The sequence below is a fragment of the Bos indicus genome, chromosome 18 (genome assembly GCF_029378745.1).
Source record: "Bos indicus isolate NIAB-ARS_2022 breed Sahiwal x Tharparkar chromosome 18, NIAB-ARS_B.indTharparkar_mat_pri_1.0, whole genome shotgun sequence".
NCBI classification, from domain to species: domain Eukaryota; kingdom Metazoa; phylum Chordata; class Mammalia; order Artiodactyla; family Bovidae; genus Bos; species Bos indicus.
The window spans coordinates 52,225,021-52,251,997 of NC_091777.1; the positions used below are offsets into that span (position 1 = coordinate 52,225,021).

The 26,977-nt window shown below is 50.2% G+C and overlaps 1 protein-coding gene across 2 annotated transcripts; it reads right to left on the reverse strand.

Moving 5' to 3' along the window:
- PHLDB3 (pleckstrin homology like domain family B member 3) lies at positions 1–26,977 on the reverse strand. Of its 2 annotated transcripts, none has more exons than XM_019980131.2 (16): positions 26,867–26,977; positions 26,047–26,399; positions 25,157–25,339; positions 24,774–24,911; positions 21,093–21,221; positions 20,703–20,864; positions 19,346–19,456; positions 19,142–19,225; positions 18,675–18,785; positions 7,736–7,835; positions 7,490–7,580; positions 7,320–7,401; positions 7,124–7,180; positions 2,865–3,084; positions 2,174–2,259; positions 1–424 (listed from the first exon to the last, which is right to left on the reverse strand). In XM_019980131.2, the coding sequence occupies exons 2-16, from the start codon at positions 26,278–26,280 to the stop codon at positions 290–292; spliced, it is 1,923 nt and encodes a 640-aa protein (XP_019835690.2). In that variant the 5' UTR covers positions 26,281–26,399; positions 26,867–26,977; the 3' UTR covers positions 1–289. The 2 variants fall into 2 exon arrangements, with proteins under 2 accessions (XP_019835690.2, XP_070627266.1); XM_070771165.1 differs by lacking the exon at positions 26,867–26,977 and adding an exon at positions 26,737–26,818.

Sequence of the window (26,977 nt, forward strand, 5' to 3'; positions counted from 1 at the left end):
TGTTTTCTTCCATGTTTAATTCGGTATCACATGAGCAACAATAAATAGTTCCTTCCCGTCCCTGCAATCTTCCTCCAGCCCGGGTCAGAGCCCGAGGGGCTGGCTTCCCATCCGGAGAAGGCACCTGCAGCCCGGAAAAGTCGCGGCTCAGACCAGCTGAGCCAACAAACCCACAAAACTCCCTGGAGAGTTAAAGGGGCGCGCCCAGGCTTCCCGGCAGTGGGCGTGGCTTCAGGCAGTGCGCGGGCGCGGAGCTTCACTGAGATGTCCCCTCAGAGGGTGTGATCAATTAGGGGGCGTGGTTCTCATCAGCCGCTGTAACGATGACGTCCATCCAAATGCGCACGGCCTCTGGGCTGGGAGCCACCATGTAGAAAAGGCGTTCGTAGGTTTTGACACAGAACGTTAGGCGAGGGTTCGGGCTCTGGAATAAGTAGCGGAGTGGAGGTGGTTAAGAGAACAGATATGACTCCACCCTAGTTCAAATTCCAGCCTTGCTATTTACAGGCTGTGTAGGGTTGGGCAAGTAATTTAAACTCCCTGAATGTATGCGGATCTGTCCTCCTAAATGATGTTACCTCCTTCGATGGGTTATGGGGGTTAAATGAATTAACACAGGAAGGCGCTGAGAATTATGGGAGCAAGAGAAATTTAAAGGAAGGACCCATGTCCCAATCCCCCAGCTCTGCTGCTGCTGCTGCTAAGTCGCTTCAGTCGTGTCCTACTCTGTGCGACCCCATAGACGGCAGCCCACCAGGCTCCCCCGTCCCTGGGATTTTCCAGGCAAGAACACTGGAGTGGGTTGCCATTTCCTTCTCCCTTGAGTGAAAGTGAAAAGTAAAAGTGAAGTCGCTCAGTCCTATCCGACTCTTAGCGACCCCATGGATTGCAGCCTACCAGGCTCCTCCATCCATGGGATTTTCCAGGCAAGAGTACTGGAGTGGGGTGCCATTGCCTTCTCTACCTTCTCCTATATTAGAAATTGTTGCTGTTGTTCAGTCGCTAAGTCGTGTCCGACTCTTTTGTGATCCCAAGGACTGTAGCCTGCCAGGCTCGGCTCCTCTGTCCAGGGATTTCCCAGGCAAGAATATTGGAGTGGGTTGCCATTTCCTCCTCCAGTGGGTCTTCCCGACCCAGGAATCTGAACTTGTGTCTCCTGCATCTCCTGCACTGCAGGCGGATCCTTTACCACTGAGCCCCCTTATGCTTAGTTGCTAAGTCATGTCCAACTGTTTGCGAGCCATTGACTGTAGCCTGCCAGGCTCCCTGTCCTTGGGGATTCTCCAGGCAAGAATACTTTAGTGGGTGGCCATGCCCTCCTCCAGGGGATCTTCCCAACCCAGGGATCAAATCCAGGTCTCCTGCATTGCAGGCGGATTCTTTACCATCGGAAGCCCTACTGAGTCCCCTAGGAAGTCCATATGTTAGAAATACAAGCATTCAAATTTCCCCTTTTCCAAATCTAGGTCTCCCTGGTTTGTAACTGGGAAAACTTTAGTCTACAACCTATATATTGAGTACCTACTTGCCAACCCCAAATTAAGTAAAGCCTTTACGACCATTTTCTGTCTTTAACCTCAACTGTGGAGACATGTGTTTAAGAGTGCCCATTCTGCAGGTGAAAACACTGAGGCTGGAGAATGGAAGTCACTTTTCTGATGTCCCACAGTTGGGATTCCAACCTAAGCTCTAAAGACACAGTTACTCTCCAGAGCTTTCTAAACATTGTATCAGTTTCTGGCACTGCACTTTTATAAATGTTCCAATTCCAGAATTCTCTGGGGAAAAATAAATCTGATATGACACCAGGGGACCCATTCCCATTTGGCGATTGTGAGAAAATGCTAAGAAATGATCCTCTCCTTTCAATGCTCCCAGGTGGCCTCAGTCCCCACCTTGCCCAATTCAGTCATTCATTCTTGACTTGGCATCTGAGTTTCCCAAATTTCTGCTCTCAAACTTTTGTTCCAAGAAAAATAACTGTGGCTGAGAGCCAGAGACTGAGCTCTTAATTTTTGGTCCCTGCAGTGAAATGACCTGTCTGGATTTCCTGTGCTGGATGGAGTACCCTGACAATAGGGGCTGTGGGTGGCCCTTCCCCGGGGGATAAGCTAAGATTTGACTGGCAGGGCTCCAACCATGAGGGCAGGGCAGCACCAAACAGGGGCTTCACCTTGAAGGCACAGCGTAAGTGGTCGTAGTAGACTTCCTCGATGGCCTGGAAGTAGATGACGCCTTTGAGCTTGGTCTCTTCCTTGTCTGATGGAGGCGGGTGAGGGAGAAACAGAGCCAGTGAGAGATGGGTTGGGGTTGGCGGGGAGGGTACCAAGGGGGAGAGGAGTCTCTGAGCCCAAGTCCGGAGACTGGGGTTGGGGTGAGGAGCATGGTGATAGAATCTGAAGGTCCCTAAAGCGCTGTGGTTAGGAGGTGAGTGAATGTCGATGGAAGACTGGTGTGGTGAATGGATAAGGCTGGGAGGTGGGGTCTGGGGAGCTGGAATCCTAGGTCCCCAAGTCCCTTGGCCCCTGAGAAGGGCAGAGACTTAAGGAGAGGTTCAGAATCATCGATTACCCTAGAGAGGAGGAGGAGAAGCTTGGAACCCTAAATCTGGGGGCTGGGCACTGATAATGCTCCTCCTGGGTATGGGGAAACTGGGGTCTGGAGAGCTAGAATGGTACACAGTGATACCCAAGGAGGGCTGGGTCACTAAAGGAGGAAGCGACTGGGGGGCTCCAGGCACATACATGGACCTAAGAGAGGAGAGACTGGGGGTGGGGCTGCTAGGTCTCTGGGGTGAAGGTCTGGAGTGGTCTCTTTCACAGGCTTGGGGGCCCAGGCACCTCAGGCAGCAGGGCTGGGCTTACCTGCGTAGTAGGCCAGGCGGCGGGCCTGGCGGTCAAAGCAGAACCATCGCTTCCTCCAGGTCTTGATACGGCCACCCATCTTCACCAGGGGTCCGCGGCAGCAGCCCCCGGACACCCGTAAGTGCGGGCAGTTTTCCGGATTGTGGCCCCAGCGCTCCAGGTGCTGCCGGAGATCCAAGACCCGAGGGCCAGCAGGGCTGGATGGCGGCACGGGCGGGGCCTGGGGAGGGAAGAGAAGGGGGGTGTGACGTCATAGGGTCAAGAGCTGGGAGGGAAGTCTATAGCCTGGACCCTCGAGGGGAGCCCGTCGGAGTAGCTCAAGAGTAAGGACCAGCACATCCTTTAACTTTGGCAATGACGATTAAGACGGTATCTCTGACAGCTACTCCGATTGACTGCACACTGCCCAGGGCTTTACCAGCATCCATTCCTCAATCCCCCTCAATGGCCACTCTTGGGTCAAGGCTACTGTAAGTCCCATTTTTCAGATGAGCACACTGAGGTACAGAGAGAAATAATCCACCTGAGGTCACATAGAGCTTCTAAGTGACAGAGCAGGGCTATGAACCCAGGTCTTCCTGACCTTAGCGGTCACCCTGAAATACTGGAGATGTGTTAGAAAAGTGATAAACCCCAGTAAGCCCTCATCTGCTGTATCTGTAAAACAGGAACCAGATGGTGAGTGGTTATAAGGAGAGCGTTGATTCCATTATTATTATTGTTGTAGATAGCATTCTTGCTGTGATGAAATTGCTGATCATTACCTGTGATAAAACACACACACACACACACACACACCCACTTTATAATCTCTTTGCCCCCCTTCTCCTCAGGAGGTAGGTACGTCATTGTCCCCATTTTACAGATGTGGAAACCAAGATTCGGAGAAGTTAAGTCACAGGCCCAAGTCACACAGCCAGAGCTGATGAGCCAGGACTCCCCAGGCAGAGTGGTCATCTCAGGTGGCCATAAAGTGGAGCAGAATGAAGGCAATCAAAGTGTCTACTGTTACGAGGTCTAGCCTGATCAAACCTATTCTTCCTGAATGCTTCCTGCAAAGAATGGTATATGATCCCCAAGGTCATACTGAGGCCTCAGACTACAGCATGCAAGCAGACCCCTAAGGGATTTTGTTAAAATACAGACTGGGATTCAGTTCAGGGATGCTGACGCTGCTGGTCCATGGACCACACTATGAGGATTGAGGGTTGAAAACACTGAAGTAAGGCTAAAGCAAGAAAGGATGAGAAATAGAGGTGAGACGAATTGCATGGAGACAAGGAAGAGTGAGGAGAAGGGGGGAGGCGGGAGCTGGGGAACACACAGGAGGGGAAGGGGTGGTTAAAAGGGCACCCACTGGGTCATCCTGCCAACTCCACACAGTAACACTAAGTGATCACCATGTACTGAAGTTCTGCTCTGTGGCCAGCACTGTGCTAAGTGATCACCTCGCTGCTTCTCCAAAACAACCCATTATTGTCCCCATTTCACAGAGGAGGAAACTGAGTCTCTTAAAGAGGAAGTGACTCACCAAGGTCGCCCAGGTAGGACATGGGTGTAGCCGGGCCCCAGTCAAGGAAGGAGAGCAGGGATGGGCTTGGGACTGGCAACTCCCCCACTGCCCACCTGTTTCACCTCCAGGGAACGCTTGCCCCTCTCCAAGTCTTGGTTTTCCTCATCCCAGCACCCTCCTCATGGGGCTGTTTCATGGATGAGCTTGCTGTTGTCACCTGGTGAGTCCACCCCCAGGCGCAAACCCCAGGGACATGCTTGCTCACGGACGCGAGAAGGCAGCTTGGGGCGTGAGGGGGTGGGGATGGGGGACAATGCAGTCAGCAGGGGACTGGTTAATAAATGATGGTGCTACCCAGCAGCAGTGTTTCATTTTTAATGAGGCAGAGCTTATGCCTGACAACCCGGAAGGCTCCAGCAGCCTTCCTGCTTTATTTTACTCCCGGCTCTCATCAGCACCTGACATGCTACTTACTGTACTTATTGATGCTGCTTTGTGTCGCTCTCCCCTGCTAAATGCCAGCTTCCAAAAGGCAGGGATTGTCACTCTGCTGTCATCCAGGGTCTACCACACAGTGCGAGCCCAGTCACTCGGTCACGCCCAACTCTTTGCGACCCCGTGGACTGTAGCCCGCCGGGCTCCTCTGTCTGTGGGATTCTCCAGGCAAGAGTGCTGCAGTGGGTTGCCATGCCCTCCTCCAGGGCATCTTCCCCACCCAGTGACGGAACCCGAATCTCCTGCATCTTCTGCATTGACAGGCGGATTCGTTATCACTGAGCCACTTGGGAAGGCCACCATCAAGAGGCACTCCATAAATACTGGGTTGAAATGAATAAGGAAAGGCCTCATGTTTGAGAGAAACAGAAATGGTTTGGGAACCATGTACTTGTTTGTGAGGAACATAAATTCACCAAATGCAGTTTGACCAGTGAATGTGGAAAAGTATAAACACAGATTTAAAGCCTCCTCCATGACAGAAAACACTTGCGCCTCCCAGTTGGGAGAACTTCACTTTCCCAAATTCTAAAGTGTTTGCTGTAGGGGCTTCCCTGGTGGTCCAGTGGCTGGCACTCTGCAGTCCCTCTGTAGGGCGCATGGGTTCCATACCTGGTTGGGGAACTAAAATCCCACATGCCACACGGGGAGGCCACAAAAATAAATAAATAAGGTGTATGCTGTAACAAAAAAGTATTCATATTCTTAGTATAGGTAGAAATAAAAGCTTAATGAGGAGCTGTCAGCTAAACTCAAAGTGTGAGAAATTCTACAAGATAAATGACTTTTCCACCCAATAAATGGCATTTTTAAAAAAAAAGCAGGGAGGGAGGACTTAATCTCAGAGATTTAAGACATTTTTACTAAAGGTACTGTGTGTGCTTTGTTTGGATCCAGATTTGAATAACCAACTATCAAAATCTATTTTGGAGACAATTTGGAGACAATTAGGGATTTTGTTAAAATGCAGACTGGGATTCAGTCATTCCAGGGTGGGGGTCTGGAGGGGAATGAAGCTCAGGGATCCAATGCTGCTGGTCCATGGACCACACTATGAGTATTGAGGGCTGAAAACATTGAAGTAAGGCCAAAGCAAGAAAGGATGAGAAATAGAGGTGAGCCGAACTGCATGGAGACAAGGGAGAGTGAGGAGGGGGTGGGGGGAGGAGCTGGGGAATGCACAGGAGGGGAAGGGGTGGTTAAGAGGGCACCCACTGGGTCATCCTGCCAACTCCACACAGTAACACTAAGTGATCACCATGTACTGAAGGTCTGCTCTGTGGCCAGCACTGGGCCCAGTGATCATGATCACCTTACTGCCTCTCCAAAACAACCCATTATTGTCCCCATTTCACAGAGGAGGAAACTGAGGCTTCTAGAGAGGAAGTGCTCACCAAATGTTAATATGGACCAGTATTAGAATGTTACAGAATTAGTCATAATTTCATAAGCTATGACAGTGGAACTTACGTTAAATATATATATATAGTAGGTACATACTGATATATGGAAGGAATGATAAAATATCTGGAATTGGCTTTAAAATATTCCTCTGCAGAATGGGAAGTAAGTGTGAGGTCCAGTACAAGAAAGTTAGTAATTACAATAAGATTCAATATTGATAATCACTGGAGCGACATGGAGGACTTCCCTGGTGGCTCAGTGGTAAAGAATCTGCTTGCCAATGCAAGAGTCGCAGGTTCAATCCCTGGGTCGGGAAGATCCCCTGGAGATGGAAATGGCAACCCACTCCAGTATTCTTGCCTGGAGAATCCCATGGCCAGAGGAGCCTGGCGGGCTACAGTCCATGGGGTCACGAAAGAGCCGGACACGACTGACCAACTAAACAATGGTCATGAGCTGCGTGGTGGGCACATGGGAGGTTATTAATCTAGTCAAACTTTGAACAATATGTTTGAATATTTCTTAAGTAAAAAGGGTTTTTTTGGTTGTTGTTTTTTAAGAATCAAATAAAACAAAATTTTAAATACTATTTAAAAGCCCAGCTTGTGGTTACCCTTATACTGCTGTAACTGGCTGACAATGGCACCCACTTACAGAAGAGGAAACCGAGGCACAGAGAACTGAGCGTGTCACATACCATGGATTCAGATGACCCTGATGGGAACAGAAACTAGGTCTTCAGAGTTCTCCTTCTCTTGCCAAGCCCAGGATACTTTTTGGAGGTCAGGAGAGGGTGAGATGTCAAAGGGCAGAGGCCAGGGGAAGTGGGGGCAGGGGCGAGACTCACCATGATGGCAGGTACAGGGGGGCCTGAGGAACCTTCCTTGCTTCTTCTTGTCCCTTCCTGTGGGTGCAGAAAGAAAGTGTCAATGAGACTGCAAACCAATAAGAAGTGGAGGAAATGTACTGCATTCCTGGGTCCGAGGAAGGAGGGGCTGGGGGCCTGGACTCCTGGGTCCGAGGGAGGAGGGGCTGGGTCTCACCCTGGCCTGCAGCAGCCGCTCCCTCTCCGCCACGGCCTGCTGCAGGAGCTGCTCCATTCGGGCAATGTCTGGGTAGAGGGCCCTGCAGTTGGGAGCAGGGAAGAGACGGGGCCGGTGAGAGGAGCCCAGTCTCTTCCCCCCGTCTCCTCACCTTCTCCCTGATGTCTCACCTATTCCTGGGGCCGCAGTTCAGAAGCTGATAGAGAGGGTGTCTCCCGGAGTCTCCAGCTTCAGGCGGGAGGGCCGAGGCCTCCAGGGATCCTGGGGGAGAGAAGGGCCAGGGCAATGGGCTGGGATGCTTCCTGGTCTAAGCCTCTCCCTCTCTCCCCCAACGGGGGCATCCAGGTTTCTCCATCCTGTGTGCAGGGAGGGTGGTGATGGGAGAAGAGGGTACGTGGGGTGATGTTGGTACTCACCACTACAATGGAGCGACAGAGGCCGGGGGCATCCTCTCTGACTGGCTCTCTCTCCCCTCTTCCGGGACAGGCTTCCAGTCCTCTGGAGGCCAATGGAGCCCTGAAAACACACACAGCCCAGGCACACAGGAAAAGATGCTCAGTCTCCACCATTAGATTGGAGAACCGCCAAGGAAAACCACCAGCTTGAGACTTCCCGGGTAGTCCAAGGGTGAAGACTTCGAGCTCCCCATGCAAGGGCCCGGGTTCCATCCCTGGTCAGGGAACTAGATCCCACATGCCACAACTAAGAGTTTGCAGATGGCAACTAAAGATCCTGCATGCCCCAGTGAAGATCAAAGATCCCCGAGCAAGCCGGCGCAGCCAAATAAATAAATATGTTTTTTTCAAAAAAAGAAACCACCATCTCATTGGCACGGGTCAGAAAGCCACTGTAAACGCAATGCTGAGTGAATGCAGTAGTCACAAAGGACCATACAGTGTACTGATCAGAATGGACAAATCCAGAGACAGTGGTTGCCAGGGGCTGCGAGGAGAGGGGAATTGAGGGGGGATGGCTCAAGGGTACAGGGTTTCTTTGTGCATGCGTGCTAAGTCACTTCAGTCGTGTCTGACTCCTTGCAACCTCATGGACTGCTGCCCGCCAGGCTCCTCTGTCCATGGGGATTCTCCAGGCGAGAACACTGGAGTGGGTGGTCATTCCCTCCTGAATATTCTCTAAAATTGCTGATGGTAATGTTTGCACAACTCTATGACTACACTGAAAACCACTGAAAAACACTTTTAATGGGTGAATTGTAGGGTAGGTGAATTATAGATCTACATAAAACTGGTTGTTGTTGTTTTTAAGCCCACTGTATCGGGGGAGATGTGGTAAACCAGACGTTCTTCTACAAGGCTGCTGCTGCTAAGTTGCTTCAGTCGTGTCCGACTCTGTGCGACTCCATGGACTGCAGCCCACCAGGCTCCACCGTCCATGGGATTTTCCAGGCAAGAGTACTGGAGTGGAGTGCCATTGCCTTCTCCGCCCACAAGGCTGAGGGCTGTTTTATTGGAAAAAAATTTATGGAGGTCTGTTTGGCTCTTTTTAAAAAATAAAAATGGGAAAAAAGAAAAATAAAATGAATTTTTAAAAAGAAAGGAAATAAAATCAAAATGACAAATGTATAAAACTTTTGAGCCCCAACTCCATTTCTAGGACTGTATCTTGTGGGTACACTCAGACATGTGCAAAATGACCTGAGTTCAAGGTTAATTCCCACAGATGCCTGGAGACCACCTAGTTAGTTAGTTAGTGTTAGTCACTCAGTAGTGTCCAACTCTTTGCAACCCCATGGACTGGAGCCCACCAGGCTCCTCTGTCCATGGGATTTCCCAGGCAAGAATCCTGGAGTGGGTAGCCATTCCCTTCTCCAGGGGATCTTCCCAACCCAGAGGTCAAACCTGAGTCTCTTGCATCTCCTGCATTGCAGGCAGATTCCTTACCTAAGTAAGGAAGAGACCACCTAGGAGACCACCTAAGTGCCCATAAAAAGGAGACAGGCTCAATAAACCTGAGATCATCCACATGGAGGAAAATCCCAAAGCAGATAAAAGGCAAAGGATGCTGTTTATATCAGCTAGAAAACAATGTTTACGGTATAAGCAAGTACAGAGAGTGCGAAGAGGATACCACCTACCCATAAAGAGAGGGGGAGAGTGTATACATGCCTGACTGTTTCAGTACCGAGTGTTGGGACTTCCCTGGTGGTCCAGTGGCTAAGACTCTGACCTCCCAATGGAGGGGGCACGGGTTCAATCCCTGGTCAGGGAACCTGATCCCGAATGTGGCAACTAAGACCAGCATAGCCAAATAAGTAAATACCGATGTACAATGAAAGTCGTTCAGTCGTGTTCGACTCTTTGCAACCCCACTGACTATACAGTCCATGGAATTCTCTAGGCCAGAATACTGGAGTGGGTAGCCTTTCCCTTCTCCAGGGGATCTTCCCAACCCAGGGATCGAACCCAGGTCTCCCGCATTGCAGGCAGATTCTTTACCAGTTGAGCTATCGGAGAAGCCCAAATAAGTAAATAAGTAAAAATAAATACTTTTTAAAAAATACAGTACATCTCCGGGAAGACAGGAGACACTGGTAACCCTGGCTGCCCCTGGGAGGTGAGTTGAGTGGACGGAAACAGTGGCAAGATAGATCTTTTCTCTGAATGTCCTCCCTTTGAACTCACAACAAGAGGAATTTTTTTTTTTTAATAATAAAATAAACATGACAACCAAGTGCAACCTGTGTTCCTGGACCAGAAAAAACAATTTTTTGTTGTTGTTTTTTGCTAACAAAAAACATCTGCGGGACAACTGACAAAAATATGAATAACAAGGGCTTCCCTGGTAGCTCAGTGGTAAAGAATCTGCCTGCTAAAAAAAAATAAAAAAAATAAAAAAATAAAAAAAAAAGAATCTGCCTGCTAATAATTCAGGAGACATGGGTTCCAGCCCTGGTCCAGGAAGACCCCACATGCCAGGGAGCAACTAAGCCTGTGTGCCACAGTCATTGAGGTCTAGAGCCCGGGAGCTGCAACCACCGAGCCCTCCTGCCACAGCTACTGAAGCCCATGAGCCCTAGAGCCCGTGCTCTGCTACAAGAGAAGCCACTGCAACGAGAAGACTGCAGCTCCAGAGCAACCCCTCACCACGGCTAGAGAAAACCAAGAGCAGCAATGAAGACCCAGCACAGCCCAAATTAGATAATTTAAAAAAATATATATATATATGAATAACATTTGTGGACTTGAATAGTATTGTCTCAATGTTAGCTCCCTGAGTGTGATTGCTGTACTGTGGTTGTATCTGGGAATGGCCTTGACCTCAGATAATGAAAAGTAAAAGCATTTAGGGGTAAAGGGGAATCATGCTTCAGAAAAGAAGAATAAACTGTGTGTGTGCATGTGGGTGTGTGTGTACAGAGAAGGATAAAGCAAATGCCAAATGTGGTAAAATGTTAGTCACACAATCTGGGTGACAGGTAGACAGGAATACTTTCTGCTCCTCCTGCAATTTTCCTGTAAGTCTTAAATCTTTTCAAAATAAAATAATAAAAAACTACCCCCCAAATGAAAATAAACTTATTTGAGAGTTAACAAAGCAAACTAAAATAATTTCTTTAAAAAAACAGCAAAAACTCTGCTTGGATAACAAAAAATAATAAGAATAAATAAGTTGTATAATTTGAGCACCAACACATATCGTGCGTGCCAAGCTGCTTCAGTCGAATAAGACTCTTTTGCAATCTCATGGTCTGTGACCGCCAGCTCCTCTGCCCATGGGATTCTCCAGGCAAGAATACTAGAGTGAGTTGCCAGGCCCTCCTCCTGGCCCGGGGATCAAACCCAAGTCTCCTGCATCTCCAGCATTTCCAGGAGATTCTTTACCAAGGAGCAACCAGGGAAGCCCACCAATATGTATGCTCACTGCTAAAGATATTAACTCATCAAATATATGTAATTCACGAGTTAATACTAAAAGAAAAATCGAACTGGTCACCAAAAGAACCAACTCTTTATTTTGAAGGTAGGTGAATGAAGTGAAATCGTCAAACACTTTCTTTTCCTACAAAAACCATATCCCTGGGTAACCAAATAATCAATAAAGGCAAGTCCCCCTTTAGAAAAAATTGTCAATCAATAAACGAAGAAGGAGGACTTCCCTAGCAAGCCAGTGGTTAAGACTCTGCACTTCCAATGCAGGGGGTACAGGTTCCATTTCTGGTCAGGGAACTAAGATCCCACATGCTGAGTGGGCAGCCAAAAAATAATAACTGCTTTTTTTGTTTTAAGATTTCTTTAACTAAATTAAAAAAAAAAAAAAACAATAAAAATAAATGAAGTAATGACAGATGGGATTTTCCCACTCATGGCTTCCAGGGAATCAATCAGTGGATGCCACAAAAAAAGAGACACATGCTCCCAGGATGATTTGCCAAAATGCCAATCATGCAACTGCTCAGCCTCCCACATCCAACTTTACAGGAAATAAAGAGGCAGAGCAAGGTGGTGTTGACCCCCACAGATGCAATCAGCAGACCCTGCCTGCGAAACTACAGAGCAACTGCCTGGTTTCTTCACCAAACAGATTTCAAGAGGGACAACAGAAGAAATGGGAGTCTGTGGATGCTGCTGCTGCTGCTAAGTCTCATCAGTCGTGTCCTACTAGAGTGGTTTGCCATTTCCCTCTCCCGTGCATGAAAGTGAAAAGTGAAAGTGAAGTCGCTCAGTCGTGTCCGACTCTTCGAGACCCATGGACTGCAGCCTACCAGGCTCCTTCTTCCATGAGATTTCCCAGATAAGAGTACTGGAGTGGGTTGCCATTGCCTTCTCTGTGGATTCTAGGAGATTTAAAAGAGATGCGCTGTGCTTAGTCGCTCAGTCTTATTCGACTCTTTGAGACGCCATGGACTGTAGCCCGCCAGGCTCCTCTGTCCATGGGGATTCTCCAAGCAAGAATACCAGAGTGGGTTGCCATGCCCTCCTCCAGGGGATTTTCCCAACTCAGTGATCGGACCCAGGTCTCCCGCCTTGCAGGCGGATTCTTTACCGTCGGAGCCACCAGAGAAGCCCATAGCCACACACACACGAAGTTTAAACTATAGCGTTTAGCGATAGACACTGTGGATGGAACTTTCCACTGATGGAACTTTCAACGTTAGACGACTAGGATAAACGTCAGGCTAGTGGTTATTCTCCGGGAGACCGATAGGGGTCACCATTGAGCGGGGGTATGTCGTGACCTGACACCTGGGGCTGTCACCCGAGTCTTCCCAATAATAATCATTAAGCTGTGTGTGTGCTCGATGTGATTCTCTATGTCTGTATTATTTTAAAACGTTTTTTTAAAATAGTTACCATGGGACTACTGGGCTTCCCAGGTGGCTCAGTGGTTAAGAATCTGCCTGTCAATGCAGGAGACGTGGGTTTGATCCCTGAGTCCCGAAGACCTCCTGGAGTAGGAAATGGCAACCCACTCCAGTATTATTACCTGGAAAATTCTATGAACAGAGGAGCGTGGCGGGCTACAGTCCATGGGGTCGCAAAGAGCCGGGCACAGCTAAACACACACACACACACACACACAAACACAAAACCATGGGACTCCCCTGGCGTCTAGTGGTTAAGACTCTACACTTCCACTACAGGGGGTGCAGGTTTAATCCCTGGATTGAGAATACGATTCTACATGCCACGCAGCTTTATTCAGAAGATAAAAAGTAAAATAAAATAAAAATAATAACCAGTATTTACCAAGTGCTCAGTCTTTACCTAAGAGTGTATGTGGCACACCACAGACCCATTTAAGCTTCTAGAAGCCCTGGGGGTTAGGAAAGGTTCAAACCACTTCAAAAAGATGAAAATGAGCCCCAAGTTCCTGTGGTTCTTTACTCTTCCCTTCCCTCAACTGATATTCCCAGCACTTCCCAGCTGAGAGATTGTTGGCACTGAGGAAACATGTAGGTAAGAGAAACTCAGTCTTTCCTGGTGGCTCAGACCATAAAAAATCTGCCTGCCAACGTGAGAGACCAGAGTTTCATCCCTGGGTTGGGGAGGTTCCCTGGAGAAGGGAATGGCAACCCACTCCAATATTCTTGCCTGGGAGAATTCCGTGGACCGAGGAGCCTGGCAGGCTACTAACACACCCCAGCAAGAGAGCGCCAAGTCTTGTCTGCATGGAGCTGACACTGCAGGGACTGAGTGACGTGTGTGTGTGTGTGTGTGTGTGTGTGTGTGTGTGTGTGTCCAGTCGTGTCAGACTCTTTGCAACTCCATGGACTGTAGTCTGCCAGGCTCCTCTGTCTGTGGAATTTTCCAGCCAAGAATACTGGAGTGGGTTGCCATTTCCTACTCCAGGGGATCTTCCCAACCCAGGGGTTGAACCCGTCTCTTGCACCTCCTGCACTGGCAGGCAGGTTCTTTACCACTGCACCACCTGGGAACCCTCAAGGAACTGAATGAGTCATCACACAAGACGCAGATCATCTGACATCGCTGTGAGTGAAGAGTGTTACAAAAGAGAGTTATAAAAGGGTAATATAAAAAAGGATCACCTGCAACTAGAAGACCAGGAACAGCCTTCTGGACACTGACCCTGAGGCCCAAAGGATAAGAGTTGGCCAGGGTTGACTGAGGCGAAGGGTGTTCCAGGTCGCAGGATCGGCAAGTGCGAAGGCCCTGAGGCAGGAGCCAGCACGGTGTGCTGGGGGGTCAGTGCCCCTGCAGCTGAACAGAGTCAGTACAGGGAGGGGGATGCTGAGAGGTGGGCAGGGGTCAGACCACACAAGGACTTGTGGGCCACACCAAGGAGCCTGGGGGAACCATGGAAGGCTTTTGGGGGGAAGGGCTGAAGTAGGAGGGATGAAGATCACTCTGGCTGTTGTTTGGGAGCCAAAAACTAAGGTGGAGAAAGTCAGTGAGGAGGGTGGTAGAAGGTCGCGAAAGCCAGAAATGAGGGTGGCAGTGGGTGGAATAAGAATTATAATAATTATAACAATATCAATCAAGGACAACCCTGGTGGTCCAATGGTTAAGAATCCACCTTCCAATACGGGGGACATGGATTCAATGCCTGGTCGGAGAGCTAAGATCCCACATGCTGCAGGGCAACTAAGCCCTTAAGCCACAACTGGAGAGAAGCCCACGTACTGCAACTAACTAGCCCGACGCAGCCAAAAGTGAATTTTTTAAAAAAAAAGCTGGTCTTCCCTCATTAAGAAATATAATAATATCAATCATTATATAACCAGAGCAACAGGTGCCCACGTTTACTAAGCACCTGCTATGTGCCAGGCATCACACCAAGTACTTTAATGCATTAGCCAATGAATGCTGTTATTATTCCCATTTCACAGCTAAGTAAACTGAGGCATAGAGCCGTATCTCAGGTCAACCAGCTAGGAAGTGGCACAACAGGTACTGGAATCCGAGCAGAGTCAGTACTCTTAGGCATCACATGATCCTGGAAAGAAGGGGTGGGATTTGAGAAGGATTTAATAGGACTTGGAGGGAGAGACGGGCAGGGGCAAGGGGAAGTGATTTGTTAATCCCTGCATTTATCTGCTTGTCTACTGTTTCTCTGGCTTCGTAAACAAACACTCCCTATGTTCTTTGTGGGGCTTCCCCCTGTGGCTCAGGGGTTAAAGAATCCACCTGCAATGCAGGAGACTCAGGAGATGCAGGTTCGATCCCCTGGAGGAGGCCATAGCAACCCACTCCGGTATTTCTGCCTGGAGAATCCCATGGACTGAGGAGCCTGGCAGGCTACAGTCCATAGGGTTGAACAAAGTCAGACACAACTGAAGCAAACTTAGCAAGCACGCACATACAAGCTCTTCGTCATCCCTGAGGTCCCTCGTCACTGCCTATGAGCTCATGTTAACCAGGTGCCCACTTGGGTTCTCAAGTTTCCTTGAGAAACCCTCGTCTCTGAAAGGCACAGGCTGAGGAATCAGGCAGCTTTGGTTCACACCGAGCTCTGCCGCTTAGTTGAGTATGTGACTATAGCAAGTCACGTCTCTTCTCAGGGCAACTCCCCCCCTGTAAAGTGAGCGAGGTCCTGCCACCCTGCCGTAACTAATGCAAAGATTCATACGCTGACCTCATGCAAAACACACATAAGAGTGGGGCACTGCCACCAGTGTCCAAGGGCCAGACACGTGGTGACACCTGCATGCAAGGTGGGTGTGGGGTCCATGCCAGTGGGTACCGGGTCCACCTGGCCTTAGAGGCTCTGTGTCCACAGAAGCCACTAACTCAGGTGAGGACTCCATAGGAATGGCCCGGCTTTCCACCAAGTCTTTATAGATACACAGTTTAATTATAAGGGTCATATTTACCCAAAGGCACGTTGCCTGGCAACAGAGCTGACAATCCACCTTTATCAGCCTTCCAGCTAGAAAGTTACAAAAGCTCTGCTAACCCTTTACCTGGACAATAATAGGACCCAGTGTTACAGTTTCTTCTAACCAAAAAATGAATTTTATATTAAGTGCATTTGCAATTTCATACATATATAACATATTATTGATTATATATTCAAGAAACATATAATTTTCATAAAAATATATTAAGTTGAAGCATGTCAAACTGTCAGTATTTGACCGTTTCTCACCTTCAAATGGGCTTCCCTGGTGACACAGACAGTAAAGAAGCCTGAAGTGTGGGAGACTGGGGTTTGATCCCTGGATCAGGAAGATCCCCTGGAGAGGGGAATGGTAACCCACTCCAATTTTCTTGCCTGGAGAATTCCATGGACAGAGGAGCCAGGAATTATGTTTCATGAATATATAATTCAATAATATATATTATATATGTATGAAATTGTATATGCACCTAATATAAAATTTTATTTTTGGGTCAGAAGGAACTGGCTTTGCATCCATGGTGTTGCAAAGAGTTGGACACAACTGAGCGACTTTCACCCTCAAATAATAGCAATTCTGTGTGGTTCAAAGTGATGAGATGGCTTTGAGCAGACCCTGGCCTACATTAAGCTCTTAAATATTAATGTTAATTATATTTTAGCAATAGTTAATAATATATTAATATTATATTGTTACTATTAAGATATGTTGCATATAATATTATATAATCAACAGGTAAATATTATAATATACAATATAATTAATGTATTAATATTAACTTTTGAGCTTCCCTGGTGGCTCAGACAGTAAAGAATCTGCCTGCAATGCAGGAGGCCCAAGTTTGTTCAGTCCCTGGGTTGGGAAGATCCCCTGGAGAAGGAAATGGCAACCCACTCCAGTATTCTTGCCTGGGAAATCCCATGGACAGAGGAACCTGGCGGGCTACAGTCCATGGGTCACAAGGAGTTGGACACGACTGAGCAACTAACAACAGCAACAACAATATTATGTTATTATTGTGGGTACAAAGACAGACAGACATGGATCTTCATAACATCATTGTTAACTGCACAAAACTCCATCCGCCATCCTCAGAGAGGAGCTCTAGGCGCCCACACAGAATTGTGTGCGCACAGAAGCTCAGAGTGGTTCAGAGTGTGGCCTCTGAACGCAGAGTGCTGAGTTCAAATCCCAGCCTTGCTGTATACTAGCTGATTAAGAAACCTCAGCTGCCTCAGTTTCTTCCCTATAAAACGATAAGAAGAACCCAGCTTGTAGAGTTGTTGCAATGCCTAAATGAGTGAATCCACATAAACATTTAAAACAGTGCCTGGGGACTTCCCAGGTGGTCCAGTGGTTAAGAATCCACCTTCCGATGCAGGGGACAGGGGGATCTAAGATCCCGCAGCCTTGGGGCAACTAAGCCCACACCCAGCAACTACTGAGCCTGTGGGCCACAGGGAAGATCCAGCACAGCCAAAAGAAAAAAAAAAGTTTTTTAATTCATAAAATAAAACAGTGCCTGGCACACTATAAAGACTCCAGAAAAAAAAAAAAAAGGCTTCACAAATTTTAGCAGTCTTTATGATTGTTACTGTTTATATCATTATCACAGAGCCATTGAAAAGGAAGAGGCATCTCTAAATGTATTGAAAGAAAAAATCTCCACCACAGTCTTGAGCTAGGGGAAAAAAAGCCAACTAGTAGCTAATACTGGAGAAGGCAATGGCACCCCACTCCAGTACTCTTGCCTGGAAAATCCCATGGGCAGAGGAGCCTGGTAGCTGCAGTCCATGGGGTCGAGAAGTGTCGGACACGACTGAGCGACTTCACTTTCACTTTTCACTTTCATGCATTGGAGAAGGAAATGGCAACCCACTCCAGTGTTCTTGCCTGGAGAATCCCAGGGACGGCGGAGCCTGGTGGGCTGCCGTCTATGGGGTCGCGCAGAGTTGGACACGACTGAAGCGACTTAGCAGCAGCAGCAACAGCAGTAGCTAATACACATGTTTTTGAAAAAACATTTACAGGATAGAACAAGCGCTCACCCTTTCTAAGGGCTGACCCCACATCCCTACAACAGCCCTACCTCCGGGCACAGCACTCTGCCACTGTCTACTCTATTTCATTTAAAGTTGCTAGCAATACATTCAATAAATGTTTTAACCCATTCATAAGTTGGAACCCGCATTTTCAGAAAATCTGGAAGAAAGAAACAAATAGCTACCAGGACCTCCCTGGTGGCCCACTGGCTAAGACTCCACGCTCCCAATGCAGGGGGCCCCGGGTTTGATCCGTGGTCAGGGAACTAGATCCCACATGCTGCAACTAAGACCAGGTATAGCCAAATAAATAAATACAAATACTAAAAAAGAAAAAGAAACAAATAGCTGCCCGGTTCTGAGGAGGAGGAGCACCACGGTTCCTTGGGCTGGGGAGAGGAGGACTGATTATCAATATGCTCTGTTGGGTGGCTTTTAAAATTTACATCTGGGGGCCTCCCTGGTGATTTAGTGGTTAAGAACCCACCCGCCAATGCAGGAGACACAGGTTCGCTCCCTGGTCTGGGAAGATCCCACATGCCAAGGAGCAGCTAAGCCCACGTGTCACAACTACGGAAGCCCATGCACCCTAGAGACCTTGGTTCACAGCAAGAGAAGCCACCGCGATGAGAAGCCCAGGCACTACAGTGAACAGTAACCCCCGCTTGCCGCAGCCAGAGAAAAGCCCAAGCACCGCCACGAAGGCTCAGCACAGCCAAAAATTAAGAAACAAATAAAATCTTTTTAAAACTAACTAAATAAAATTAACATCTGGGCAGGCCCGGTTCCATTTCTCCAGGGGAGGAGAGGTAAGATGTTAGGCAGAAGACAGAAAAAGAATAATAAAGCTGGAGCTTGGTGAAAGTTAAAAAATGCGGCTTGATCAGCCTCCCCTCTCCCTCCCTCTCTCCCCCATGCCCACAGCAGAGAAAGCCACGGTGACCAGCGAGACCCCCGGGGTGATGAGGTATTTGGGGGTGGTGGGGGGGGCACCTGGAGGGAGCTGTGAACAGAGAAGAGGCAGGAAGAGGTGGCGGCGGCCGTGTGGGCAGTGGGATCCTGGAGAACCAGCAACTGGCGGTCTGTCTTCTGGGTGAAGAGGAGCTGCAGGAGAAGGGGTGGGGTGGAGGGCCGCTGCCAGGATGCTCTGGCCTCCAGAGCATGGATGCCCGCTGCCAGAATGCTCTGGCCCAGGCCTCCAGAGCCAGCCCATTTCTTGAATGGAAAAGGAAAGGCTCAAGGCCCCAAGAGAGTGGGAATGCAGTCTCAGGGAAGGAGGACTTGTGTGCAGACTGCTGGTTCTCTGAGGAGGAGGCTCTGGAGGTCTGTACTCCTGAGGCCCAGGGGGAAAAGGGATTAGGGGTTGAGAATGGTAGATCCCAAGGGACAATGGAGGTGGGGGGCCTAGATTCCTGGGTCTGAGGGAGGAGGGGGCTGAAAGGCACATGAAATCTCCATACCTTGGTGAGAGCCTGGTTGGGCTCAGAGAAGTCCCCGCCAGGGGTTCCCTGAAGGCAGTTAAGCTCGAGCAGTCGGCTCCGTTCCTGGGGAGGGCAAGACATGAGCAACTGCTACACCTCAGGGGACATATGGGGTGCAGGTGAGGCAACGGTATGCCCCAGCAGGAAGTGGGGATGTAGGACAGGTGTCGGCAGTGAACTGACCTGCGTCAGGGCCTGAAGGGCCTCCTCCTTCTTCCGGCTCAGCCCCCGGCTCTCAGCGGCCATCTGCTCCCCCAGCGACTTGAGCTGCTCCTCCAAGACCTGGATCCGGCGCTGTGGGGCACCCGCCAGGGCCCGGGTTACTCAGCTGACCCCGGGTCCCGGGCTGGTACACCCAGAACCAGGCCCTCCTTGAGAGCCTGGGGTGTGCTCCACCCCATACAGAGACCCTGGCACCTGGATGCCCGGGAAGGCAGGGGGAACTCAGAGTTAACCTTCGCTAGTGCCCTTCTCCCCTTTGAGGGCCTAGAAGAGACCTGGGGTGAGCTGGAGGGATGGAGGTTCAAACATCCAGAGGCTGAGGAAGAGACCCAGAGAAAGTCGACACTGCCAAGAACAGAGAGAGAGAGGGACTTTCCTGGTGGTAGAATGGCTAAGACGCTGGGTTCGCACAATGCAGGGGGCCTGGGTTTGATCCCTCGTCAGGGAGCTAGATCCCACATGCCCGAGCTAAAAAGATCTTACATGCTGCCATGAAGATCGAAGATCCTGCATGCCCCCACTAAGACCCGGCACAGCCAACTAAATAATAAGTATTATTAAGAAAAAAGAACAGAGAGAAAGGGAAAGACAGAGATAAACCGGAAAAGATACAGAATAGAAGAGCCAAGACAGGGAGAACAGAAACAGAGCCTGTGAGGCAGGAATGGGAAAGGAGACCCACGTGGGAACTTTCTAATCCGAAACTCTGGGAACCTTTGTATTAAATACAGTCAAAAGTTTAAAGTCGCACAGTTGTGTCCAGCTCTTTGCGGTCCCATGGACTGTAGCCCATCCATGGAATTCTCCAGGCAAGAGTACTGGAGTGGGTTGCCATTTCCGTCTCCAAAATATAGTCAAACTTGTAGCTTTTTCCAGCAGGACTTTTCAGACCCTTGAAAGTGAAGCTCCCAGAAAGGACTGGTGGGAGCATGATTTGAGATAAGGGCTGAGACATGGGGAGTGTAGTGGCGAAGACCTAGCAGGTTCAGATCCCAGTTCGATCCTTTGGGAACAAAGTGACCTTGGAAAAGATAACTTGAGCAGCTTGACCTTGAGTTTCTTCATTTAGAAAATTCGGGAAAAGATATGAAGATCTGTCTCCCAGGACTGTTGTAAGGATTCGATGACTTAATAGTCATGAAATGTTTAGGATCGTGCCCAGCCCATGGTCAGTGCTCAATAAACATCATCGACCATCATGACTGTTTTGAAGAACATGACACAGGGAGGCCACCAGGACAGAGAAGGGACGAGACAAGTGAGTGGAGGAGCCAGAGGGCAGCGGCGAGGGAGGCAGGGTGAGCCCAGACTGACTCACCCTGTGCTGCGCCACACTGGCCTGGAGCTCCTGGACCTTGGGGTCTGGCACGCCGGCCCCAGGGCTGTCCCGATCTTCTTCCTCCTGCCGGCTCTCGCGCTCCAGCTGCTGGAACTCCAGGTCCTCGTAGGCACGCTGGGCCACGTCCAGCTGTTCCCTCATCTGTGGAGGGAACACAAAAGGATTGGAGGCCTGGATCTCTAAGAACCAGGAGGGTGGAGGGCTGGAGCCACGACTCCTGGACAAGGAGGGAGGAGGGGCTGCAGATCTAGATTCCGGCGTCCTGAGGGTTAGGGGCTTGGGGCCTGAGCTTCTAGGTGGGTGGGAGAGGAGGGGACTGAGGGCCTGGATGGCTGGGTCCTGAGTGGCCTGGATACCGGGTCCCCTTACCTCCTGCATTCCCTGCAGAAGCCGCTCATGCTGGTCTTCAGGCTGCGAGTCAAGCTGCTCCTGGGCCTCCTGGAGTCTTTGGCGAAGACCCTCCACACGATCCCTCTCCTGGCTCAGCCGCCTCTGTTCCTGCATCAACAGCAATCAGGCTCTTAGCCTCAGCCTGAGCACAGGGAGGGAAACAGAGGCCAGCTGGGGCTAGGCCAGCCAGATTTCAAGCTCCTACTCGCCTGGGAAGTCCCCCCCTTCCAAGTCTGGGGTGTTGGCTCTATGAGGCCAGGGACCCTGTCTCTCTGGTTCATGCTGTACAGGCCCACCCAGAGTAGACCAAGTAAACAGCTTTTTAAGAAATGAAGGAGGGGACAGATGAATGGATAAAGATGTGGTACATGTACACAGTGGAATATTACTCGGCCATGAAAAAGAAAGAAACAATGCCATTTGCAGCAACATGGATGGAATTAGAGATTAGCATACCAAGTGAAGTAAGTCAGAGGAGAAAGATAAATATCATAGAATAATAATCATATGTGCCATCTAAAATTTGACACAAATTAACTAATCTATGTAACAAACAAACTCACAGTCATAGAGAACAGATTTGTTAGTGCAGGGAACTGTATTCAATATTCTGTGATAAATTGTAATGGAAAAGAATATGAGGGGTCTTCCCCTCGGTCCAGTGGTTAAGACAGTGTACTTCCACTGCAGGGGGCATGGGTTAGATCCTGGTCATGAAACTAAGATCCCACATGCTGAGCTACATGGCAAAAAAATAAATAAAGAAAGAATATATATATATATATATATATATATATATATATATATATAAAACTGAATCACTTTGTTGTACAGCAGAAGTTAACACAACATTGTAAATCAACTATTCTTCAATAAATGTTTAAAAAAGAAATGAATGAGGGAATGAATGCTAAACATATCCAGACTTGGTGATTGAAACTGGGAACTCAGAAGGGGGTCGGACCTGGGCCCTGTACTCCAGCAGGGGACACAGCCAGTTATAGCCTGGGACAATCAGGGCAGTGAAATGCAGATTCTGTGGGAACCAGAATGGGGGGAACAATTTCTACCAGGGTAAGCCTAGGCTTCCTGGATGTGAAGATTTTAAGATGAGCCACAAAAACCAGGGAGCATTGAGACCTGGGGAGCTAGAGAGGGCTGGAAGGGCTTTCTGGACTGAGGGAACAGCATGGTGCAAATGAATGGAAGTTGAACAGTACAGGAGGGACTTTCCTGGCGGTCCACTGGCTAAGACTCTGAGCTCCCAATGTAGGGGACCTGGGTTCGATCCCTGCTCAGGACACTAGATTCCACATGCCACAACGAAGAGTTTGCAGGCGTGCTGCAGGCTAAACTGCTTCAGTTGTGTCCGACTCTTTGCAGCCCCATGGACTGTAGCCCACCAGGGCTTGCCTGGGATTTCCCAGGCAAGAATACTGGAGTAGGTTGCCATTTCCTCCTCCAGGAGATCTCCCCGACCCAGGGGTCAAACCAGTGTCTCCTGGGGCTCCTGCATTGCAGGCAGATTCTTTACCACTTGAGCCACCAAGGAAGCCTATGAGTTTGCATATCACAACTAAAAATTTCCACATGCCAAGTGCCCAACTCAGCAGAGCCGAATAAATAAATAAAAATAAATACTTAATAAAAGAGAAAAGAAAAGTAAAGGAAGTGTAAGGGCAGACTGCAGTCAAGAAGAAAGAAGGTGGGATGGAGGGAAGAGATGGGGAATACAGGTGAGAGATGACAGTGGAAAGGCAGACAAGATGGAGCTCAGGTGTGGTTTGGACCACCAGGCTGAGGAACCCTATCCGGGGTCAGTGGGGAGTCACAGCCAGATTGAAAGGCTGGGGTAGGATCTGGGTGTGGAACCATCCCTCTGGGAGATAGGTTTGAGGGGTTGAGACCAGCTCCTTCCTGAGTCCTCCAGGCAATAAGAATGAGAGCTTAGACTTCCCTGGTGGTCCAGTGGTTAAGAATCCGCCTGCCAATGCAGGGGACATGGGTTCAATCCGTGGTCTGGGAAGATTCCCACATGCTGCAGGTCAACTACTGAAGCCTAAACTCTCGAGCCCAAGTGCCGCAACAAGAGAAGCCACAGCAACAAGAAGCCCCAGCACTACAACCAGAGAGTAGCCCCCGCTCACCGCAATTAGAGAAAGCCTGCACGCAGCAACGAAGACCAAGTCCATCCAAAAATTAGTAAATAATAAAAATTAAAAAAAAAAAAGAATGTGACCTCGCCCGAGGTCTAGGCAGGGCAGATATAAAGGAGATAGACTAGCAAGAGAGATTCAGGGAGAACAAAGAACAGGATGTGGTGACTGACAGGCTTGGGGTGAGAGATAAGGTGGCGTGCAGAGTGAGGCTCAGGACTCTGGCCTGGTGACCAAAGGGACAGTGAGACAGGGACGGTGTGGAAAAGGGAGTTGCTGAGGTCAGCACTGGATATGGTGAATGAGAAGGGGCCAGACTCCTGGATCTAAGGCAGGAGGGGCTGGGGTCTGAAAACCCAGGTCCTAGGGGAAGAAGGAGCATCTAGGAACCAATGTCCTAGAAATCAGGACACATAGGTCTAGATTTTGAGAGAGAAATCAGGGCTGGGAGAAATACAGGCTCTTTGAGGTAACTGAAGACTTAGGATCCAACCCCAGGAAATTCCAATATGTAAGATAAAGGCAAAGAGAGAGACTGACAGAATTACAAAGTTATCATTTTCCAACCTGCAGCATGCTCGGGAAAAGCAATGACCACCAATGGATGTTAAAGCCTTTAGGTAAATAACTATTAGGAAGGGATCAGAGTGACCTCACTGAGGTCTGGAGAATCAGAGACAACATCCCCCTAGCCCAGTGCCCCCAAAGCACCACAGCACATCTGAATCTGATCCATCTTATACATTTAATCAACCACCTGCTTCCAGGAAGCGAAACAAGTTAAAGGACACCCCCGGTGTGCAACTGGTCACATACTGACCATGGGACAGAGGATTTGGTTTCTTCAACAAAGAGTTCAGGGGAAAAAAACAGTAGGCAGGGACCATTAGAGGAGAAACAACACACACAAGGCATTTCAACCCATTACAATATACTGGCCTGTGGGGAACCCGATTCAAACAGCCAGCCATTAGCCATTGTTTTTGAGACAGTCTGGGACCCATAGAAACTGACTGGAGATGAGACAGTAATTCTTCAGATGTGATAATGACATAGGGGTGATGTTTTCTTAAAAGAGTTCTTAAAGAACTAAAGTATCTACTGTCAACATGATGTCTGGTACTGGATTTCAAATCTAGGGACAGGGAAGCCAACTGGAGGACATGAAACAGGAATGGAGGATTCATCGCAGCTGAACTGGGGAGTACATCACATGGCAACCGTCTATTTTTTGTTGGTTTGACATTTTTCACAAAATGACATTTAGCGAGCAAAGAGAGATGGAACACGCCCCAGTGAGTCAGGCCCCAAAGTCATAGAGGAGGGAGGGAGGAGGGAAACAGAGAGAGGCATAGGTCCCTGCCACTGCCCACCCCCAGCCCCAGTATCATCATGGCTTGGGCAACGCGGGGTGTAACCCCGGCCCCAGGTCCCAGGAGCACCACAGGAAGTCTGTCCAACAAGGAAGAGAACCGACGGTGAAGATTCAGGAGGGCTAACACACCTGTTCCCGCTGCTCCTGGCCGCCCTTCTCTGAGTCCACCTGCTGCCCTAGCAGCTCACGAAGCTGCTCCTCCTCCCGCCGAGCGGCCACTCGCTCCCCAGCCAGCTCACCCCGCAGCAGGGCCACCTCCACCTCCATCTGCAGAGAGAAGGCAAGAGCTGGGACCCAGAGGCCTGGGTCTGAGAGTAAGAAAGGGGTGCTGGCGCGAGGATGCCTGCCTGGGTCTGAGAGAAGAACCTGGGAATCCGAACTCCTGGATTCGAAGAGAGTATGGAGCTGGAGGCCTGAGACTCGGCTCCCATGGTTGTAAAGGACTGGGAGCCTGGCCTGACGGGGTTCCCCACGAGTTGGGGCCAGACTTCCCAAGGGGTCTGCAGCCTCACCTCGATCCTCAGTTCCTTCCTCTGACGCTGTAGCTCCTTCACTCGCTGCTCCATCAAAGCCACGCGAGTCAGTGCCTCCAGCTGCTGCGCGCGAAGCCGCCGCGCCGCCCCTCGCACCCCTTCTCCAGACAGAGCGGGTGCGGGGGTCGTGGCCGGGGTCTGAACTGGAGACGGAGCCTCCGCCTGAGGTTGAAGAGGGCTAGTCAGTTGGGGAGGACTCGCCCCCTGCCGTCACTAAATAGGTCCCTGGGGCGGGGGATGGGGGTGGGAGTCTGCGTTAGCGACCCTTAACCACCAAGCTCTTTTATCCGAGGCGGGGAGCGTGCAGGTCCGATGACCGCTCGGCCCCAGGAGGTGGCTCAGGGACTCGCAGTTCGGGGAGGGGGCACAACGCCGACTCAAGGATGCTGTTTCCCATTGTCTTGGCCTCACGTCTTCGAAGGTTCTGCATCTCTTTCTCTCTCCCCGGGTCTCTGAGTCTTCCCCCCTTTTTTCTGGGCTTCATTTTCCTGATTCAGTATGTCTTCTGTCTCTGAATCGCTATGTTTCTTTTTTTTTTTTTTTTTTTAATCGCTATGTTTCTTTCTCCCTCAGAGTATCTCCCTGTCTCAAGGTTTCTCTGTCTCTCTTTCTGTTTCTCTGAGCATCATTGTTTCTGGGTTTCTGTCTGTGTCTATCCTCAACTCTCTGAGTCTCTTGTCTCTGGTCTCGCAGTGTCCCTTGACTCCTTTGGATCTTTGTCTCCCAGTTTCCCCGTCTCTCGGTCTCCATCTGGTCTCCCTATACCTGGCTCAATGTGTCTCTGTCACCCGCTTGGGTCTGCTCCTCTGGGTCCCCGCCCCTCTCCCCCCCCCCCCCCCCCAGGAACTCTCGCCCCCCGGGTCCCTCACCGCATCGTGGCTACTTTCGGTGCTGCTGCCTTCTCCCACTTCTTCCTCTTCCTTCGCCTGCTGCTCAGCTCCTTGGCCGCTCGGAAGCTCTGCCGGGGCCTCGGGCGCCTCCGGCTCGCGGGAGTCTTTGGGGTGCCCCTGGGGCTTGGAGGCCCCTTGAGATCGGACCTCTGTGTCGCACTCCGGGACCGCCGCCGGCGGGGCCCCCAGGTCCGGGCTGCTTCGCGTCCCCATGGCCGCTGAGAATTCCCGTCGGGTGGGCGGGGCCTGGGGTTCCGGAGGCGTTGGGGGCGTGGCCCAGGGGGCCGGCGCGTCCCTCCCGAAAGCTACGGAGAGCGCTCCAGAGGCGGGGCCTGAGAGTTCAAAGGATGGGACTGAACATTCCACAGGCGGGGCCTGGAGCTTCTAGGGGCGGGGTTCCTGGCTCCTAGGGCGTCACGCCCCAAGAGGCGGGACTGGAATTTGAGTCCGGGTCCTAGTACGCCCCCTACCGGCGTCTCCCTGCTATCTAGGTGTCGAGCCTTGTACTTTCCCACCCTCCCCCGACTATCCCCTTAGACCACTTTAGAGCGACCCCATCATCATCTGCTTCGCGGACTCAGGATCTGGGTTCCGCCCTGTCCTCTCTGGAGCCCCGTAGTCTCAGCTCTGACCCCCCTGTGTAAGGGAGCCATGCCCCCGCCGCCTCACCCAGGGATCGGAGAGTTGGGTCTCCTGGTCTCCCTCTCTGGACAAACCAAGAGCCTTGAGTCCTCGGGTCCTCGGGAGCGAGATTCCAGAACTCCAGCCCCCGAGACCCCCACAGCCCCGGCCCCCTCACCGGCTCAGGCTTCGGCGCGCTCCGTTCTGCGCTCCGGCGCAGCAGTTTCTGCCCACTGGACAGGTGGCTGGGGAAGAGGGAGGAGAGACAGGCTGCTCGGTCCCCCTCCCC